The sequence below is a fragment of the Capricornis sumatraensis genome, chromosome 9 (genome assembly GCF_032405125.1).
Source record: "Capricornis sumatraensis isolate serow.1 chromosome 9, serow.2, whole genome shotgun sequence".
In the NCBI taxonomy this organism is placed as follows: Eukaryota; Metazoa; Chordata; class Mammalia; order Artiodactyla; family Bovidae; genus Capricornis; species Capricornis sumatraensis.
In genome coordinates this window covers 20268542-20289717 of record NC_091077.1, presented here as the reverse complement: position 1 = coordinate 20289717, position 21176 = coordinate 20268542, and the positions used below count along the sequence as shown (strand labels likewise).

At 52.6% G+C, this 21176-nt stretch overlaps 1 protein-coding gene across 1 annotated transcript in view; it reads right to left on the bottom strand.

Moving 5' to 3' along the window:
• The window catches only part of PIP5K1C (phosphatidylinositol-4-phosphate 5-kinase type 1 gamma), a 47796-nt gene extending 40259 nt beyond the window's left edge, over nt 1-7537 (bottom strand). Inside the window, exon 1 of the mRNA XM_068979399.1 lies at nt 7444-7537. Coding sequence (XP_068835500.1) covers nt 7444-7537 — 94 coding nt within the window. The remainder of the gene's footprint in view (nt 1-7443) is intronic.
• Between the last annotated feature and the right edge of the window lie 13639 nt (nt 7538-21176).

The following is a 21176-nucleotide window of genomic DNA, read 5'->3' as shown; positions in this document are numbered from 1 at the left end:
TTATCCCAGGTTTTCTTGCTCCTTTTGCTGGGAAACTTTTTTTTCTTCTATTTTATGGCCACGCCACTTGGCATATGGGGTCTTTGTTTCCTGACCAAGGATCGAACCTGCACTTCTTGCAGTGAAACTGCAGCATCTTAGCCACTGGACCACCAGAGAAGCCCCAGGATACATTTTTAACACAATGAAGATGAAACATCAAGATGAAACAACACATGAAAACCTTTCCCTCTGATTCATGTTTTCTCTGACTCAGTTTTGATGTGTATTAGTATGAGACATATATATATATATATATACAAGTTGCAACTACATCAAAACATCCCCTTGTGTGTAAGTTCAGCAAAGATGGAAGAAATGGACGAGGTGCAGCGCTCTCACCCTTGCTGGAGGGAGCTCAGAACAGTTCACCTGGGGTTAATCACATGCATCTTAACGATGCTCCAACATCTTGGGGGTCCTACAGACCTGGGGACTGTCTCACCTTGAGTCAGCCAACTCCCAGATCACAAACAACATGCCCATGAGCACATGTGTGCTGTGCAAACCAAGTCACCATGGTTCACACCCTCCCCCTCCTCATCCTGCTCACACACAAGCCCGGGGGCCCCACCCTAACCACCCCCAGCCAGGCCAGGCCCAGTCAGGGCCCACCCCACATCCCAGAGCCACCACCACCAAACCAGTCAACCCTAAGCTGGCTCAGGGTGCTGACCCAGATCATCCCTCCTATCCTGAGGACACCCCGATAAAGGCCCCTGCTCTTTCCACGTCCATCCCAGTCCCTAACCGGTGGCAGAAGGACCCAAGAGACAGCCCACTCAGATTCCTGCCCTGGCAGGTGCCCCCTGGGCCACCAGCCTCAGGGCTGGGCCCTGTCCTGGACAGTTCCTGTGGGCTGGCTCATCTAACCCTCATGGGACCCCGAGAGGAAGGCAAGCCTGAATCCTGCTTCCCCTATGAGCCTCCCGGGGCTGCTGGGACCCCAAATCCTCTGCACCTGCTCCCTGGTCACCTTCCCTCCAGTGGTCAGAGGTTAGAAAGGCCATGTCCTACCAGAGGTGCTAAGATGTGTCTCCCAACAGGGACTACAGCTGCCCGGTCATCACTCCACACAGGTAGGCCCTGGCCCTGCCTCACCCCCACCTCCCCACCCCAAAGCCACCAGCCCACCACCCCCCGGGCTCCAGACTGGGTCCTCTGCCCTCAGGCATTTCTCTATGTCTCATACTAACACTGCACCCGACCGTCCCCCACACCTGCTCCCACCCCGTCCGCCACCGTAGACGAGGCAGCTTGTCTTTCTGGGGCACAGGTCACAACATGGGAGTCAGCCCCTACTCCCCTCTGTCTCTTGCTCCTCCATGCTCAACCCTTCAATCAGTCCTGTCAACCTGGTTTCTAAAATCTACTCTGAATCACTCCTGCCTCCACCTGAGCCCCAGCCCCACCCACCAGGACCTGCACAGTCCCCTCTGCCCCAGTGCCCCACTCCTTCCTCCCTCCCCACAGTCTGTCCCCCACTGTGGCTTAGTCTGTGAGCAGCTAAGTCAGGCCTGCCCCTCCTCTGCCCACAGCCCTCCAGGGCTCCCAACTCCCTGGGGTAAAAGCCCATGTCTCCCCCAGGCCCATGAGGCCCTGCACAACCTGCCCAGTCCCCTCCCTGACCTCCCCTCCCGACTCTGCTCCAGACACACAAGCCTCCTCTATGTTCCTCCAACATGGTCTGCCCCAGGGCCTTTGCACGTGCTGGAAGCCCCTCCCCACACTCCACAGTACACACCCCTGTCCTTTCTCTCCCCTTCTCTGCTCTTCTCTTCCTCTTGGCAGCATGATACTTGTTTTCCTCCTTTACTTACTGTCTGCATGCACCCCACTGGCAACACCCTGCCCCGGCACACAGGGACCACCCTGTCTCATTCGGGCTGGCTCCAGTGCCTGGCCCAGCCATTCTTCAGCACCCACGTGTAACAAACACCCGCCCTGCATCCCACAGCCTCAAACTTTCATCCCCGGCCCCCAGGATCAAGGCCCACATATGGACACGATGAGTGTGTGATTGAGTGAGGCGCGACTGTGACTAATGCTGGGGTCCCTTTCCTGGGTCAGAGCCAGACAGCAGGTCCCCAGATGCCCTCCTGCTGGCTCTGGCATCTGGCTCCTCAGGTTGGACCCTAACCTCTCCAGGTGGCCTGGTGGTGCCTAATTAGTGCAGGGGCCCCTCAGCTAATCCCCAGGTCAGTAATCCCTAATGTGGGCAGTCCTACCTCAAGCCCCGCAGCCAACTGGCAGCAGCCTGGAAATTCCCAGCAGGGCTCCGGCCTGGACTGTTATGAGTGGTGACATTCGGCTAGGGCTGGGCCGGGGCGGCAGGCTAGGGGAACAGGGGGGCCTGGAGTCCAGACGCTCTTGATCCTCAGCCCCCAGGCTAGTAAATGCTGTCACTTAATGAGTGCTGCCAAGGGAGGTGGGTCCCACCTCTTCCTGCCCTACCTAATCTTTGGGACCCCACTGTCCTCACCTTGCGAGGTGGAAAGAGGTACACAGTCCTCGGCCCAGGCAAGAGTGAATCAGGCCGAGCCTCAGGCCGTCCCACCCAAGGTCCCATGGGCCTCCACCTGCGTCGGAAATCCCAGGAAGCCCACCAGACCTTCCCTTCCCCCATCAGCACAAGCCTGCCTGAGCCTGGACCCCCAGACCTGCTCCTTCTTGGGCCCTTTCCTATCTGCCCTCATCAATTCCAGGGTGCAGACTCCCTCATCTTCCTCCACCCCCACAAGACCCCCATCCAGGCCCCTGGCCCCACAGCCCCTCTTCCTACCAAGCAGCCCAAGTGTGATCACTCTGGAGTGTGACTTACCGCCCTGCTTACACCTGCCAGCGCCATCAGCTGGACTCAGACCAGAACCTTAAGTGAGGCCAGGCCCCCACCACGCTCATTCCTGCCTCAGGACCTTTGTACAGCTGATCTCCTGCCTACATGCTTGACATGGCTGCTATTTCTCCTTCGGGTCACCTGCTCCCCTGACAGCTCTAAGGCAGCAGGTCTTGGTCACCCCTTGGGGCCATAATGCCCCTTTCACTACCCTCACAGCTCCCTTGGAGCTGGCGTGGTCTGACTCAGGGGTTGGCAGGCATCTTCCATAGAGCACCAGTCAGCAAGTGTCCCTGACTTCACAGACCATGAGCCCATCTCAACACTCAGCTCTGTCACTGTAGCTGGATACCCTGTGGACGACAGGCAAGTGACAGGGCATGGCAGGCACCAACGAGACGCGACAGACAAGAACCGGCAGGTGGGATGGACTCGGGCCTCAGTCCACGACCCTGGGCTCACCTGCTTGCCATCGCATCCTAACCCCCACCAACCTGAGGGCGAGGGAGCCCTGGTACCTGACCTCCACCCCCAACCAGCCTCCAGGAATGTCCAACAGGCCACAACCAGGCACAGAGAGACCCCATGAGCCGAGTTGGACATCGGCCCTGCCCATCCAGGTTCTGAGGGAAGTGGTCCCTTAAGCAGGTCCCCATCCATCCTTTCAGGGCTCTACATGCCAATCCGCCTGGCCCAGCTCTCCAAGAAAGGCACAGTCATCTGCCCATTTCACAGATGGAGAAACCAAGGCAGAGGGTCCCCAGCTGGGAAAGATGGTCTAGCTTCCAGGGCTGCTTTGCAGAGGGAACTGAGTGTGCCGGACCAAGTGCCAGATGTCACATCACTAGAAAGGGGCCAGGGTGGGATTAGAACTGGGACCCTTCTGCCTCCAAAGGCTGTAGCTGAGTCAGTGAGGGGACGAGGGCGGCCACAGCCCCAGGTTACCATCTACCCACAGCTGCAGAGGAAGCCTCATGAGGAGGCCCCACCTGCCCAGCCATGATGGCCCCCACTGCTCTTCAAGCCACTCAGGCCTTTGCCTGGGCCGTGCTGGCTTCCTGCCCCTCTTTCAGGCCCCTCAACCATAAGAGGAAGCCTGAGGGGAGATGTCATAGCAAAAACTTGGAAGAGCTCCGGAAGCAAAGTCAGGGATATGGAGGACAAGCATCCCGGGCAGAGGACACAGCACCCCGGGCAGAGGACACAGCACGTGCAAAGGTCCTGGGGCAGGACTGGGTCTGCTGTGCTGGAGGAGCAGGGTGGAGGCCCGGGGGTCTTTTACAGAGTGAGAGAAGGGGAGAGAGGAAAGAGGGGAGGGCAGGACATGCATGGCCTTGGGGGAGGACCTGGGCTTTTACCCCAGTGAGGTGGGACCCTGGAGGGCCGTGGCAGAGGAGGGGCAGAGCCTTCTGGAGTTGAGTGGCAGGGAACACAGGAAGAGACAGATCAGGCCAGCAATGAGGATGCGGCTAAACCAGGCGGAGGCAGAGGGGTGGGGGGAAGCGGGTGGATTTTCAGTCCATTTGGAGGCAAAGCCAACAAAATCTGCCACCAAGTTAGACGTGGGAAGGGGTTGGGGGTCTGTGGGATGAAGCTGACTGTTCTGAAATAACATGGAAGCAAGAAGGGCAGGAGGGAAATAGCTCAGAAGCAACAGACCACAGCACAGCCAAAGCCCACAGGCAGCTCACGGGCCCCCACAGGGCCCAGCCCTCCCTGAGACCCTTGCTGGAGCCAGACACCCCACACGGCCCCCAAGAGCCAGCAGAGAACCCCAGCAGGCCTTCCCTGGACCAGGCCTTGGGAACCCAGGTGTTTAACCAGATTCTAAACACCACCAACATTTAACTCTCATCAGATTGGCCCCAGGGACCGAGGCCAATAACATCCGGAGTGGAGCTAGCAAGGCTGTGGGCACACAGACAGGCAGGCTCTCTCAGCCCTGCCGAACTCTCCACAAAGCCCCCAAGCGTCAACCTGCTTGCCCCTGACCCAGCCACTCAGAGGCAGGGACTCCAGCTTCTAGAGATGAAAGCACCACAGCGCCAGGCCATGTTCAAGGGTGTTTACTGCAGTATGGCTGTGACAACAAAGCCAGCTCCAGACACCACCCAACCGTCCCCCACCAGGAGGCCCTCTGAGTCAGTAAGGCCTAACTGGCGTGGGCTGCTGCTAAAGTTCCCCAAGCACTCGCCACTTGCTGATACACTAATTCAGGTACTGCTGGCGGTGTGGCCCCATTTTACAGATGGGGACACTGAGGCTCAGAGAGATCAAGGCATTTGACCTTGGAGGTCACAGAGCACCTGAGTGGAACACAGGCAAGCTACAGTTTCCACCCTCTCAATCACAGCACTGTATTCTCTTTCTCTGAAAAGAACTGATACCAACGTGGGGGGGGGGGGGTGGATATCATATTGTGGATAAAAAAGCCAGCAAGGCACAGAATGATAAGGGAAGTACAGCAGGCCTCACTCTTGGTGGCTGCCTCTCCAGGGAATGCGGGTGATGTCTGGGGAGAAGGTCTGTGGTCATCATGACTGGGGGGCTCCTGGCATCGAGTGAGTGGGGACAGGGATGCTGCTCCAACCCCTACAGTGTCCAGGATGGTGTCCCCACAACAAAGAATTTTCCAGCCCTAACTGTCACTGGTGCCAAGGTGTGAGGGTACCCTCCAAACCCCTGGTGAATGAGCAGCCCCGGCTGTGTGTTTACGCGTCTGTGTGAGCAGCAGGAAAGGCGTGGACAGTTGTTCCCCAAACTTAACAGAAATGGGTTCAGCAGAGGACAGGTAGCTATTGACCCTACAGTGAGTGAAATAAGCCATCAGCTGTGGGAGTCGGGTTTCTTCGGGTATGGGGACAGGCGGGGGTCGAGGGGGGGTCTCACTGGTCAAGTCCCTGGGCTCAGACCCAACCACAGCCGGGGCCTGAACTTTATCTGAGTCCATCACCTAGCCCCTGATAAGACACATTTGCTGTGTGGCTTTCCTGTGGTCACTGCGTCCTAGGCTGTTTTGTCTCTGCCCATATAGGGCAGAGGACTGCTGGTGGAGGTCGGGGGGCTGAGAAGGGACTTCAGCTGGGCCCCTCCACTGTCTGGTGCTGGCATCGCTGCCAGCAAAGAAGCAGGGCGTGGGGGCCGGATGGTGGAGCTGAACGGGGTCATCCACCATGCAGCTCCAGATGGGAGCAGGAAGGGGAGCAGTGGGAGTGCTCCGGAGCCCGGGGAGGGCTGGGGCGGGGTGGAGATTGCTCCCAGCTCCAGCTATTCCTCCAGACATTTCTCCCAACTCCCGGGCAGCGCAGTATCTCCCTCCTGCCACGGAAGGTTCAGGAGGCCTGGGGGAGAAGGAGGATGGGTGCTCCAGGTGGGCGTCCACAGGGACTCGCCAGTGAGGGCTGCCTTGGGGGGAGAGAGGGGGAAACGGAGAATTCTGCAGATCGGAAACTTCGTACTTGGAAGCCTGAAATTTGGACAAAGAAGGAACCGGCCCCTCCAGGCAGGGGCTGGGCTTGGGCTCGGCCTGGAGCCCGCAGGGCTGGGTGAGGCCGCCTCCCTCCCCAAACCTGCTCTAGGGAAGGGTGAGGGATACAGACCCAGGAGAGGACCTGGGGAAAGCAGTACACCCTGCAGAGCCACGGCAGCCCTCCTCTCAACATCCAGGGAAAAGGCCGGGGGCTCTCCTGTTCCCCACCTGCTAGCAGAGCCCTGGCACTGAAGGTGTCTGGAGATGTCAACCCCTAGCCCCTCCTGTTAGAGCAAGTAAACTGAGGCCCAGGAAGGGAAAAGAACGGCCAGTGAACTAAAAACCTGGTCTGGTGAATTCCACAAAGAATGATAAGGTAGTCAGGAGGCTGACCCGGCTGGCCTTCGAGACCCCCCATTTCCACCACAGCAGCCCCTGCCCTTCACGACCAGTAAGATGGGCCCAGAGGGTGACCGCTTGCAGGGCAAGAGGTGAGGCCCGGGCGCTGACACTAGCAAGGTGGGCGGCCGGGAGCAGAGGGTCTGCATCACCCTTTGGAGGCAGGGCTCCTCACTGGAACGGGGGTACTCCACAATCCCACGCGTAGAGCAGCCCCCTCACAAGACCGGGTGGGATGTCGTCCCTCAGCGCCCTCAGCAGGAGGCAGGCGGTGCACCCACTCACCCATGGCGCGTCCTAAACGGGGGTCGCCTCCCCCCGCCCAGAGGTGAGTACCCATCTTCCCCGCGCGCCTCCAACCGGAGCTGCTCCACCCACAGCCTCCCAGAATGGGGCCCTGCACCCACCCCCGCCCCCAGACTCACAGCTCTCCCCAAGGACCCCAGGAATGGGCGGCGCCACGCCTGAGACACCGAGGCGGGGTGTACCGTCCTCCCTCGGGCCCCAGACGACGCGTCCCCTGGTCCCGGAGTGGGGCGTTCCATCCCCCCCGCGAGCGCCCCCGAGTGGAACGTTCCGACCTTCCTGCAGCAGGTCCCGATGCCCCTCCAGCGCTCGGACGGGTCCACTGGGCCCGGGCAGGGGGGTCAGGCGGGTCCATTCGGGGAGCGGGGAGGGGAGGAAGGTCCGGAACCGTTACCTGCTGTCGCACCGCTCTCCGCCGCCCAGGCAGCCTCCGAGGTCACGGCCCCGGCTTCGGCGCTCTCCGCCTCGTCCGGCACCTCCAGCTCCATGGCCGCGCGCGGACCCGCCGGCGGGCTGGCGGGCGGCCGGGCGGCCGGAGGCTGCGACCCGAGCTGCGGCCGCCGCCGCTGAACAACAACCGCCGCCGGCTGGAGAGCGGAGGGAGGGGGCCGGGCCAGGGAGCGAGGGGCGGGCCCGGGGCGGGGCCAGGCGCTGCGCCATCGCGCATTGCGCGCGTCGCCAGTAGGGACTCGGGGGCGGGGCCTGCGTGCGTCAGAGTCCCCGGGAGCGCCGCGAGCGCCCTCACGCGTCCAGGGAATGGAAGAGCAGCGCCATTTCTGCCAATACTGCTGTAGTGCTGTCTCTCAGTCGCGTGCGATTCTATGACAGCATGGACTGTAGCCCGCTAGGCTCCTCCGTCAGTGAGATTATCCCAGGCAAGAACACTGGAGAAGGTTGCCATTTCCTTCTCCAGAATGATGTAGTGCTTAAGAGCATTATTTATAACGAATATAAAAAACAATTACAGTTTTAAATCATCATACTAGTAATATTTATATTAAATATGCTTACGTTTGATGTCAATAATGGCTATGTAATAATACGTGATAATAAGTAACTTTAATTTTTATCATTATGCATAACCTACAAATTATGTGTGATTTTGTCTTGATATATAACATTATTAAATAGTGATATGGTATCATGATAAGTAATATTAATAAGTAAAATAAGATATTTATGATATATAACAGGTGTATTTGTAATGTGGTAAAAATTAGTTATACATGATAATAACATTCTTAAGTGTCAAGCTCAGTGCTAAAGCGTTTATATGCAATATCCCCAAAAGTCAGAGACCTGGTTTTTATTTTTTTATTAAATAAATTTATTTATTTATTTGGCTGTATTGGGTCTTAGCTGAGATGTGTGGGATCTAGTTCCCTGACCAGGGATCAAACCTGGGCCCCCTGCATTGGGACTATGGGGTCTTAGCCCCTGGACCACCAGAGAAGTCCCTGTTTCATTTTTAAAAAACTATTATATCCCCATTCAGTTTAGTTCACTTGCTCAGTTGTGTTCAACTCTTTGCAACCCCATGGACTGCAGCACTCCAGCTTCCCTGTCCATCACCACCTCCTGGAGTTTACTCAAACTCATGTCCATTGAGTCAGTGATGCCATCCAACCATCTCATCCTCTATTGTCCCCTTCTCCTCCCTCCTTCAATCTTTCCCAGCATCAGAGTCTTCTCCAGTGAGTCAGTTCTTTGCATCAGGTGGCCCAATTGGAGCTTCAGCTTCAGCATCAGTCCTTCCAATGAATATTCAGAGTTGATTTCCTTTAGGATTGATTGGTTGGATCTCCTTGCAGTCCAAGGGACTCGCAAGAGTCTTCTTCAACACGACAGTTCAAAAGCATCAATTCTTCAGTGCTCAGCTTTCTTTATAGCCCAACTCTCATGTCCATACATGACTACTGGAAAAACCATAGCTTTGACTAGATGGACTTTTGTTGGCAAAGTAATGTCTCTGCTTTTCAATATGCTGTCTAGGTTGGTCATAGCTTTCCTTCCAAGGAGTAAGCGTCTTTTAATTTCATGGCTGCAATCACCATCTGCAGTGATTTTGGAGCCCCCAAAAAATAATCTCTCACTTTTTGCGTTGTTTCCTCATCTATTTGCCATGAAGTGATGGAAGCAGATGCCGTGACCTTAGTTTTCTGAAGGTTGAGTTTTATCCCCATTACCCAACACAAAACATTACACCTAGAAGACGATAAATACTTGATAATATTGATCAACCAGATGGAAACTATTATCATCCCCATTTCACACATGAGGAAACAGGAGCCCAGAGAGCTGAAGCCACATGTTTGAAATCACACAAAATACCTCGTCGTGAAGCAGCCTCTTTTCTTATTGTGTTGAGAATGATAATATTATTAAAGTGCAGTGGTGAGCTCACCAGTGCTATGGTCAGACAGTTATTCATTCTGAAGTCATGGTTTGGGGAATAATAAATGTTGGTATTAGTAGTTTTATTCATTATTAATGATTTCTGCTCGGAGGCATGTGGGGGAGTCTGAGCACCCAGTTGGGTGTAGGTCGGAGCTGGAATGTTTTCACCCAGGCCTGTCCAACTCCAGACACATGACCCCTCTCTTCACTGTCAGGTTGCTGGCGAGGTCAGCGGGAGGCTGAGACTGGGCTTTGGGATGCTGGGCGATGGGATGAAGGGGAAAGTGCGAGACAGAGCAGCCTTCAGTCAGACCCAGGGCTCAGAAAGATGCTTCTAAAATATTCTCTATCAAATGTGAAAGCAAAGTCGCTCAGTCTTGTCCGGCTCTTTGTGACCCCATGGACTGTAGCCTACCAGGCTTCTCAGTCCATGAGATTTTCCAGGCAAGAGTACTGGAGTGGGTTGCCATTTCCTTCTCCAGGGGATCTTCCCAACCTAGGGATCGGGCCCGAGTCTCCCACATTGTAGGCACACGCTTTACCCTCTGAGCCTAGAAGCCCTCTCTATCAAAACAAGGAGACAAATGAAGAAAAGGGAAGACGTAGAGAACAGGACCCAGGATCAGGTGGAGGGATCCCCCCAGCTTAGCTGTTAGAAATGAGCCAACTCAGAGGGGAGGGGATCAACAGATGACGGATACACGGATGTGGTCTATCCATACGATGGAATATGATTCCGCCTTAAAAAGGAGATTCTGACACACATTGCAACTTGGATGAACCTTGAGGACACGATGCTCAGTGAGAGAAGCCAGACACAGGACAAATAGCGTCTGATTCCACTCACCTGAGGTCCCTGGAGGAGTCAGATCCATAGAGACTGGAAGTAGATGGTGGGGGAGGGGTGAGGAGTCAGCGTTTCATCGACAAAGAGCTTCCGTTTGGGAAGCTGAGAAAGTTATGGAGACGATGGTGGGGACGGTTGCGCAGCAGTGTGAAGGTGCTGAACGCAGCCAAGCTATGCGAGTGAACACTTTATGAATATGTGCTTTGTGTATTTTGCCACCGTTTTCCTAAAAGGCTCCAAGAGGAGTTCTTTGGTCCTGATTCATTTTGAATCTACCTTGAGAAAAGATTTATATCCATGGTTCTCAAAGCAAGGTGCCCGGACCTGCCCCCATCAGCATCCACCAGGAGCTTGTTAGAAATGCAGGTTCTCAGCCCACCGCCCTCCTCCCCCCCGCCCAGGGCTCCTGGATCAAAACCTCGGGGTGTGGGGACTCATAATCTTTCGCTGAGTCTCTCAAGGCGTTTCGGATGCCTGATAGAGTTTGAGAACCACTGACTCAGACAACTGGAAGTGCAGAGGAGGGGCCAGGATCGGGATGGGGCAGCGGCTTTTGCTCCTCAGGCTTCATTCTCCCATGTGCCTGCTCAAAATTCCCATTTTGCAGGATGGGAAACCAAAGCTGCCGCGACTGGGATTGGTAGCCTGGTTTCGGGCGCCCCCTGGTGTCCATAGAGGCTATTACCTTCAGTACTGGGTCCTGCAGGTTGTTCAGTCGCTCAATGCTCAATGGCGTCGGACTCTCTGCAGCCCCATGGACTGCATGCAGGCCCGGAGTTTGCTCGAGCTCATGTCTGTTGAGTCGGTGATGCCATCCAGCCATCTCATTCTGTCGTCCCCTTCTCCTCCTGCCTTCAATCTTTCCAATGAGTCTTTCCATCAAGGTCTTTTCCAATGAGTCTTTCCATCAAGGTCTTTTCCAATGAGTCAGCTCTTCACATCAGGTGCCCAAAGTATTGGAGCTTCAGCATCAATCCTGCAGGTAAAAGGGACTTAATGAGTCTTTCACTCCCTCCCCAGACTTCCCCATATTCCTTCCATTCATTCATTCATTCACCTCACAAATATTTATTAAACACCTGCTCTGTACCAAGCACTGTTCTATGCCACAATGACACACGAATTCAGTTCAGTTCAGTTCAGTTGCTCAGTCATGTCCGACTCTTTGCGACCCCATGAATCGCAGCACGCCAGGCCTCCCTGTCCATCACCAACTCCCAGAGTTCACTCAGATTCATGTCCATCGAGTCAGTGATGTCATCCAGCCATCTCATCCTCTGTCGTCCCCTTCTCCTCCTGCCCCCAATCCCTCCCAGCATCAGAGTCTTTTCCAATGAGTCAACTCTTCGCATGAGGTGACCAAAGTACTGGAGTTTCAGCTTTAGCATCATTCCTTCCAAAGAAATCCCAGGGCTGATCTCCTTCAGAATGGATTGGTTGGATCTCCTTGCAGCCCAAGGGACTCTCAAGAGTCTTCTCCAACACCACATTTCAAAAGCATCAATTCTTCGGCGCTCAGCCTTCTTCACAGTCCAACTCTCACATCCATACATGACCACAGGAAAAGCCATAGCCTTGACTAGATGGACCTTAGTCGGCAAAGTAATGTCTCTGCTTTTGAATATACTATCTAGGTTGGTCATAACTTTTCTTCCAAGGAGTAAGTTTCTTTTAATTTCATGGCTGCAATCACCATCTGCAGTGATTTTGGAGCCCCCCAAAATAAAGTCTGACACTGTTTACACTGTTCCCCATCTATTTCCCATGAAGTGATGGGACTGGATGCCATGATCTTCGTTTTCTGAATGTTGAGCTTTAAGCCAACTTTTTCACTCTCCACTTTCACTTTCATCAAGAGGCTCTTTAGTAAAAAAAAAAAAAAAAAGAGGCTGTTTAGTTCCTCCTCACTTTCTGCCATAAGGGTGGTGTCATCTGCATATCTGAGGTTATTGATATTTCTCCCGGCAATCTTGATTCCAGCTTGTGTTTCTTCCAGCCCAACATTTCTCATGATGTACTCTGCATAGAAGTTAAATAAGCAGGGTGACAATATACAGCCTTGACGTACTCCTTTTCCTATTTGGAACCAGTCTGTTGTTCCAAGTCCAGTTCTAACTGCTGCTTCCTGACCTGCATACAGATTTCTCAAGAGGCAGGTCAGGTGGTCTGGTATTCCCATCTCTTTCAGAATTTCCCACAGTTTATTGTGATCCACAGAGTCAAAGGCTTTGGCATAGTCAATAAAGCAGAAGTAGATGTTTTTCTGGAACTCTCTTGCTTTTTGCATGATCCAGCGGATGTTGGCAATTTGATCTCTGGTTCCTCTGCCTTTTCTAAAACCAGCTTGAACATCAGGAAGTTCACGGTTCATGTATTGCTGAAGCCTGGCTTGGAGAATTTTGAGCATTGTTTTACTAGCATGTGAGATGAATGCAATTGTGTGGTAGTTTGAGCATTCTTTGGCATTGCCTGTCTTGGGAATTGGAATGAAAACTGACCTTTTCCAGTCCTGTGGCCACTGCTGAGTTTTCCAAATTTGCTGGCATATTGAGTGCAGCACTTTCACAGCATTATCTTTCAGGATTTGAAACAGCTCAATTGGAATTCCGTCACCTCCACTAGCTTTGTTCGTAGTGATGCTTTCCAAGGCCCACTTGACTTCACATTCCAGGATGTCTGGCTCTAGATGAGTGATCACACCATCATGATTATCTGGGTCGTGAAGATCTTTTTTGTACAGTTCTTCTGTGTATTCTTGCAACCTCTTCTTAATATCTTCTGCTTCTGTTAGATCCAGACCATTTCTGTCCTTTATCGAGCCCATCTTTGCATGAAATGTTCCCTTGATATCTCTAATTTTCTTGAAAAGATCTCTAGTCTTTCCCATTTTGTTCTTTTCCTGTATTTCTTTGCACTGATCGCTGAAGAAGGCTTTCTTATCTCTTCTTGCTATTCTCTGGAACTCTGCATTCAGATGCTTATATCTTTCCTTTTCTCCTTTGCTTTTCGCCTCTCTTCTTTTCACAGCTATTTGTAAGGCCTCCCCAGACAGCCATTTTGCTTTTTTGCATTTCTTTTCCATGGGATGGTCTTGATCCCGTTTCCTATACAATGTCATGAACCTCATTCCATAGTTCATCAGGCACTCTGTCAGATCTAGGCCCTTAAATCTATTTCTCACTTCCACTGTATAATCATAAGGGATTTGGAATAAGCAAGACCAAATTCCCACCTCAGAGAGGAACCATCTAAGGGAACTCCCTGGTGGTCCAGTGGTTAGGACACAGTGCTCTCACTGCCAAGGGCCACGGTTTGATTCCTGGTCAGGGAACTAAAATCTCACAAGTTACTTGTTTGGCACAAAGAAAAAAAGAGAGAGAGAGACATCTAGGAGAAACAGATAAACAAGCAGACAACACACAAGTCATTGCCGCTGTTAATAAATACTTTAAAAATAATAAAGATATTGTACAGCAGCAAGAGAATGTGATCAAAAAAGGCTCCACAGTTGATATGTGCTTTTTGTTGTTGTTTAGTCACTGAGCACTTATCCCAGTGTTTTCCAGTAGAACTACAAGGCGATGTAAAATTTTAAACGTCATTGAAAGTTTTCTAGCAACCACATTTCTTAAGAAATTAAAAAAACCTGGGACTTCCCTGGTGGTCCAGTGGTTAAGACCCTACAGTTTCAATGTAGGGGGTGTGGGTTTCATCTCGTGGTCAGGGAACTGAGATCCAACATACCGTGGGGCATGTCCAAAAATAAATAAATAAAAATAAAACAAGCAGGTGACATTACTTTTAACAATATATTTCATTTAACCCAGTACATTCAAAACCATTGTCATCTCTACAGGGAATCCATGTGTAAAACTAATGAACTATTTTAGGTTCTTTTCTGCAGAGCGGCTCTTTCAAATCCTGTGTGTATCTCACCCAGCTCTCATTCATTCAGACCAGCCACCTGTGGGTAGAGATTAGAAAGTGCTGCGCTACTGTGTGCCCAGCAAAGCTCTGAGCACTTTGTGGACCAACATTCATTCAGTTACTCAAGGAAACACCCCTAGGAGCAGAAGCCAGTGTTGTTTCCATTTTTAAACATTTTGCGCTTGTTTGTTTTTATTGGAGGGTAGTTGCTATACAATGTTTCATGTTGTTTCTTGTTTTTGGGGGTGGGGGTTGATTTTTTTGTTTTGGCCAAGAGGCGGGGCACCTGGGATTCTAGTTCCCTGACCAGAGATTGAACCCATGACCCCCTGTATTGGGAGCACAGTCTTAACCACTGGACTGCCAGAAAGTCTGTTTCCATTTTTTTGAGAAGAGGAAACTGAGGGGGCCCCTGTGACTTGCCCAAAGCTGCCCAGCTGGGAAGTGATAGAAAATTCTGAGTAGGGATTCTGCCACTCATGTGGGGGTAGAGAAGCAGATTTTGTGCTCAGATCCTCAGGAAGGGAAGGAGTAGTCCCTCCACCAGATGCGAGACAGTGCCTGGAGGAAGGCAGGGGGAGCTATGGGGAGGGGGGTGCGGGGGGACCGTGCGAGGGTGCACCATTCATTCACTCAGTTCTAAATTTATTCTACCAATGTCTTCCACCTGCCACGTGGACCCATCTCTTGTTGATGCCAAGGGCTTGGCGGTAGTCAGTGCAAGTGGAATGGGACTGGGCATCCCTGGCCTCCGGGCAAGCAGGGGTTAAGGCCAGCGCTCCCACGTGAGTGTACCTTGCGACAGAACCACACACCCAACCAGGTCTCTCTCACTCTCGCCAGTCGGCTTGTGGTTGTCGCCCTGCTGGTTCCCCCTGGCACGGGACCGGCCAGTCTGTGGCCACCACAGAGAGGAAAAGTTGGGCAAACAAGTGGGCAGGCCAGAGCCCAAGCCTCAGGTCCCCTCCCCGCCCCCGATGCCAGGCGGACATCCAGGCCCTGACTGCTGCTGCCTGCCCAGAGGCCACCCAGCCTCCTAGACAGGTGAGTCTCCCACCCCGATCGGCCTACCACCCCAAAGGTACTGTCCAGATGGGGCTCCCCACCATGAGGTCCCGGGCCCCCTGCCACCTCCCCCCACGACCAGGCTCCCGGGAAATCGGGAAACCGACACTCCTGTGTGGGCATTTGACATAGTTTCTAAGGATTATCTGGCCGGCAGTTACTGCCCCTGGCAGCCTGCCCAGGGCGCCACAGCCACAGACTTCAGAGGGTCATTGTTGGCCCAGGCTCTTTCAGGAAGACTGAGGGGGTACCAGCTGGCCTCTGATACCCCAAACTGAGGAGGGGAGGCTGGCAGGGAGGTGGCAGGTGAGACAAACTGGCACCTGGTTGGTATCTGGACCTCCTGGAACTTCTTAAGAGGCCCCCAAGTTTTCAAACAGTTGCATCTCGTCTCCCTCCACCCCTGCTGCTGGAGCCGGGGGCAACAAGGGTCCTGGGGGAGGAGGCCTTATCTCCTTATCTCGATTTCTTCTCTGGGTGAAATCTCCCTATGGAGAAATGAAGCAATGAGTGGGTGGATGGTTTTCAGGCAAAGGAAGATTAGACCCTCGAGAAGACAGGAGTCCCGTGGCAGGAGATTTTCTGGGTCATTTTCTCCCAAAAAGTGCAGGACAAAGAGGGTGTCCTAGCCAGCCAAGTGTCTGATTGCACCTCAAAGCTCTTTGTCCGAGATGAAGAGGGCCCTCTGCGGCTCAGAATGCATGAGTGTCCCAGTTGCAGGGTAAGGGGGTGGGCGGCGGCTGGCATTTGGAGTCACTCCTGGGAAACAGAGATGCTAAGATTCAGGGTCTGAGGGGTTAGGAGGGAATATACCTCGGCTGGAGTTTGGAGAGAGAAAAACCCATGGCATCAGAGAGATCTGACTTCAGTTTCCTACTCTGTGAAATAGGTATAATTAGAGACACCATGTCACAGGGCTGCTGAGAATAGCGTATGCTAGAGCATGTAATAAATTCCCAGTCATGCAAGGGACAGGGTAAGCTGCCCCCCACCAAAATCAGAATGCCAAACCAGTGGCAACATCTCATTGCCTTCCTGTTTTGTAGAGGTCAAATCCAGGCTCAGAGAGGGGCAGCCACCTGCCCTGGGCTGCACAGGGAAGTAGCGCTGTCAGCCTGATGGGAGTGAAGATGCGGAGAGTGGGGGAGGGGTGGGGGCTGCCTAAGCCCCCCCCACCAGCCAATACCCCAGTTTCAGCATCTTGTTAGAGTCCTCCCTCCCTGGCTCAGGGCTTCCTTATGGCCCCGGTTCGGAGAAAAGTCCACTGCGGGAGTCTGGGTTCCTGTTCTTCCTCCTCAGGTCTGGCCTGGTGCCAGGGAAGCTGTGTTTGCTCAAGGCGGAGCCTGACACCCTTTGGAATGGGCTGAGGTTAGCCAGGATCATGCCTGGGAGGAGGGGCTGCCCAGGGAATGAACCTGCATTTAAGGAGTACCCACTACTGCGTGCTGAGTGCTGTTCCCGGTCTCGGGGATTCAGGGGGCAATCAAGAGAAACAAAGATCCCCGCTCTTGTGGGGCTTGTGTTTTGGTGGAGGAAGACAGACAAGAAACAAGAGACAATAAGGAAGTAAACTACATCCTGGGTTAGAAAAGGGTCAGTCTCACAGAAGAAAAAAAAAAGAAAGAGGTACAGCTGCTACTGCTGCTGCTAAGTCGCTTCAGTTGTGTCCGACTCTGTGCGATCCCATAGACAGGAGACCACCAGGCTCCTCTATCCCTGGGATTCTCCAGGCAAGAATACTGGAGTGGGTTGCTATTTCCTTCTCCAATGCATGCATGCATGCTAAGTCGCTTCAGTCATGTCTGACTCTGTGCAACCCCATTGACAGCAGCCCACCAGGCTTCTCTGTCCACGGAATTCTCTAGGCAAGAGTACTGGAGTGGGTTGCAGGGATAGGAGTAAAACAGGCAAGGAAGTATTTCACAATCTTAAGTAGAAACATCAGGGGAGAACTCGTTGCTTTTCAGTTGCTCCATTATGTCCAATTCTTTGTGACCCCATGGACCTCTGGCAGCATGCCAGGCTTTCCTGTCTTTCACTATCTCCTGGAGTTTGCTCAAACTTATGTCCATTGAGTCAGTGATGCCATCCAACCATCTCTTCTCCTGTTGCCCCATTCTCCTCCTGCCTTCAATCTTTCATAGCATCATGGTCTTTTCCAATGAGTCAGCCCTTCGCACCAAGTGGCCAAAGTACTGGAGCTTCAGCTTCAGCATCAGTCCTTCCAATGAATATTCAGGGTTGATTTCCTTTAGGATTGACTGGTTGGATCTCTTTGTAGTCCAAGGGACTCAAGAGTCATCTCCATCACCACAATTTGAAAGCATCAATTCTTCAGTGCTCAGCCTTTTTTGTGGTTCAACTCTCACATCCATACATGACTATTGGAAAAACCATAGTTTTGTTGGCTCAGGGTGACAAAGTAATATCTCTGCTTTTTAATACATTGTCTAGGTTTGTCATAGCTTTTCTTCCAAGGAACAGACGTCTTGTAATTTCGTGAACTCATTGAGAAGGGGACATTTGAGCAGAGACTTGAATGGAGCAGTTGGGAGAGGGGCATTCCAAGCTCAAAACACAGCCTGTTCAAAGGCCCTGGGGCAGGACTGTGCCTGGTAGAACAGCTGGGAGGCCTCTGTGGATGGACAGAGGGGAGAGAAAGAGACACGGGGAAGGCCTGGAGGGGACTGGACAGGTCCTGCAGGACGTTGTGAGCCTCTGGAAGGACTCTGGCTTTTATGCTTAGGGAGGTGGGAGACCTGGAGAGCTGTGAGCAGAGGAGGGGTGGGGCCTGACTCTGGCGCTCACAGTTGCCGTCTGGTGGCTGCTGCAGGGAGGACAGACTGGAGGGTGAGGATGGAACCAGAGACCTGGAGGAGTGGACTCTGCTGGTCCAGGTGGGCGAGGATGGGGTGAACCAGGTGGAGGCTCAGAAGGAGAAAGAAGTGGGAGGATCCTGGACACATTTTGGGAGAACTAAGGGCATTTGCTGACATATGAAAGACAGGGTTCAGGGTGATTAGGAAGAAAAGTGGGAAGAATGTTCTGGGACTTGAAGATGTAAACAGGTAAGAGGGAGTAGGTGGAAATTTCTTGATGGAGGAGCCTTGGATGCTAGAGTGAAGGCTTTCAGTGTAATGGAGATAAGGGATTTTTTTTTTTCAAAAAAATATAAAAGCATGACTATAACATAAAACAAACAAGGCCTTCCCTGGTGGTCCAGTGGCTAAGACTCCAGGAGCTCCCGACGCAGAGGGCCTGGGTTCAATCCCTGGTCAGTAAACTAGATCCCACCTGCTGTAACTAAGACCTGGTGCAGCCAAATAAGCAAAAATAAATATTTAAAAATAAAACAAACAGTGCTTTATGAGTTTACTTAACTCATTAATTAATATGGGAACTAATAAGATCTTGCAGCTTGTTTAAAGGAGAGACTATTAAGAAAGAACACACACAGGCAATCAAGGGTGAAATGAAATAACAAATAGTTATAAAACTGGTCAATAACCACAGGACAACAATCAATATCTCCACAGGACAAAATTCATTTATATGTCTATGGACAAGAATCATTTGCAATGTTACGAGTTTCCTGCAACTTTGTTGTTGTGAAGTCCTTAAGTCATGTTTGATGCTTTTGCAACCCCATGGAGTGTAGCCCGCCAGGCTCCTCTGTGCATGGGATTTCCCAGGCGAGAATACTGGAGCGGGTTGTCCTGTCCTCTTCCAGGGGATCTTTCTGACCCAGGGATCGAATCCAAGTCTCTCCTGCATTGGCAGGTGGGCTCTTTACCACTGAGCCTCCAGGGAAACCACTCCTGTAATTTATAGGGATGTAAAAAAATTTGAAGACCATAAGAAGCACAGAAAACTAAGAAGAGTGCCCAGAGCCTGGCATTGATCAGATGCTCAATAAATATCCTTGACCAAAGGCTAGGGAACTATGGAATGTTCTTGAGCTAAAGCCACAGCTTTTTAGCCACACACTAATTGCTGACACTGTTCTGTTTATTTATTTATTTTGGTCGAGACACACAACATGTGGGATATTTGTTCCCTGACCAGGGCTCAAACCCACATCCCCTACAGTGGAAGTTCAGAGCCTCAACCACTGGACAGCCAGGGAAGTCCTCAGACTATTAGTTGCACGTCTGTTCTGAAAGTCTGTGAGCCCTACTTCTGCAGTGTCCTGAGTTCCTAGTATAGTGCCTGGTATGCAGTAGGTGCTCCATAAAGGAGTGAATAACTCATGGGGAACCACCTAAGATTCTGAGCAGGGTAGAAAGACCAGTACTGTGCACTTTAGAAGGACAGATTCCAGCTATGGCTGGCTCACTCACAAAGCAGATAAGACCCCTAGCGAACTGGGGGTCACGAGGGACCTTTCGTGGGACGTGGTTGGGGGAGCTGGCAGGGGCACAGGTGCAGAAGTCAGACTGGAGACAGGGATGCAGGTATCAGGGGTGTGGGCACTTCCCTCAGCCATTGCACCAAAGGATGAAACCTCGAAGTGGACATTTCTGTGGGTGGTCCCTGTCCAGCCCTGGGGGACAGCATAATTCACTTCATTTTTTCCTCCTAGGGGCTTATTTCCCTCCTCCTAACCCAAGTTGGGATGGAGCCACAGAGCACCCAGGTGAACCTTTCTGTGCACCTGCTGTGTGCCAGCTGAAACCTTCCCAATCACAGCGCTCACAGGCAGAAGCAGGTCCCACTATACAGATGAGAAAACTGAGGCTGGAGGCAGAGGGGCTGGGATTCTCAACAGGCACTGCTCTGCCTGCTGCGGTGGGCCTCCTCCCACCCAGGAGGCAGGCGATTGGAGAACACACTCTGTGAGGCCCCCTGCAGCTGCCCCCAGAAGGGTCTTCACCCCCTCTCCTTCCAATATCAAAGTGCTCTCTGCAAGGCGCTCCAGCGCCCTCACGGTGCCAACCGCTGGTACATACCTCAGTGCTGGGAGCATCCACAAGCCGGCCGCACCCCAGAATCTGCCTTTCCTCCCATGCCCTCTGCCTGAACCCATAACCCAGTCTAGGCACGAGGAACGCACTGGACACACCCCAAATGAGGAGTAGCGTGCAAAGCCCCTACCTGATCTCCTCCAGACTGGAAAGGTCCAAGGAGCAAGGGGGAGTGGTGCCTGAGGTGATGTGAGGACCGGACACACCGTGAGATGCTAAATGGGGTCCTGGGGCAGTAAAACCTGAACGCAGCCTGGAGTGGAGTTAGCATTGATAAGACTGTGGTTTCTTAGTTTTGGCAGCTACATCGTGGTCATGTAAAAATGATGTTGGGACAAACTGGGTGAGAAGCATAGGGGGACTCTGAATTACATCTACAACTTTTCTGTCATTTAAAAATGGTCCAGGAAGTTCCCTGTTGGTCCAGTGGTTAGGCCTCCCCTCCTTCATTGTCTGAGGACCTGGGTTCAATCCCTGATCGGGGAACTAAGATCCCGCTAGAGGCACGGCCAAAATTAAATAAATAAATTAAAAGGTCCAAAATAAAATGTTTTGGTTTTTTTTGGCATCGCAGCTTGTGGAATCTTATTTCCATGACCAGGGATTAAACCTGGGCCCTCGGGCACTGAAAGCGCAGAGTCCTAGTCACCTGATGCCAGGGAATTCTTCCAAAATAAAACTTGATTTAAAACGTTTTTTTGTTTTTTGCAGGGCCTCTGGGTTTGGGATCGCAGCTCCCCTAGCTTCTGCCCTCCACTCAGTCTGTCGTCCTAGCAGTGGGCCACCAGAGGGCGCCAGTGGCCCTCTGAATCAGGCCCTGGCCCCCACTCCTGGGTCCCACCTCCCTGGGGCCAGAAGCCCCTGTCTCCTCCCTGCCCTCCCCTCCTCCTTCTCTCTCCCTCGCTCACTCTGTTCCAGCCACAAAGT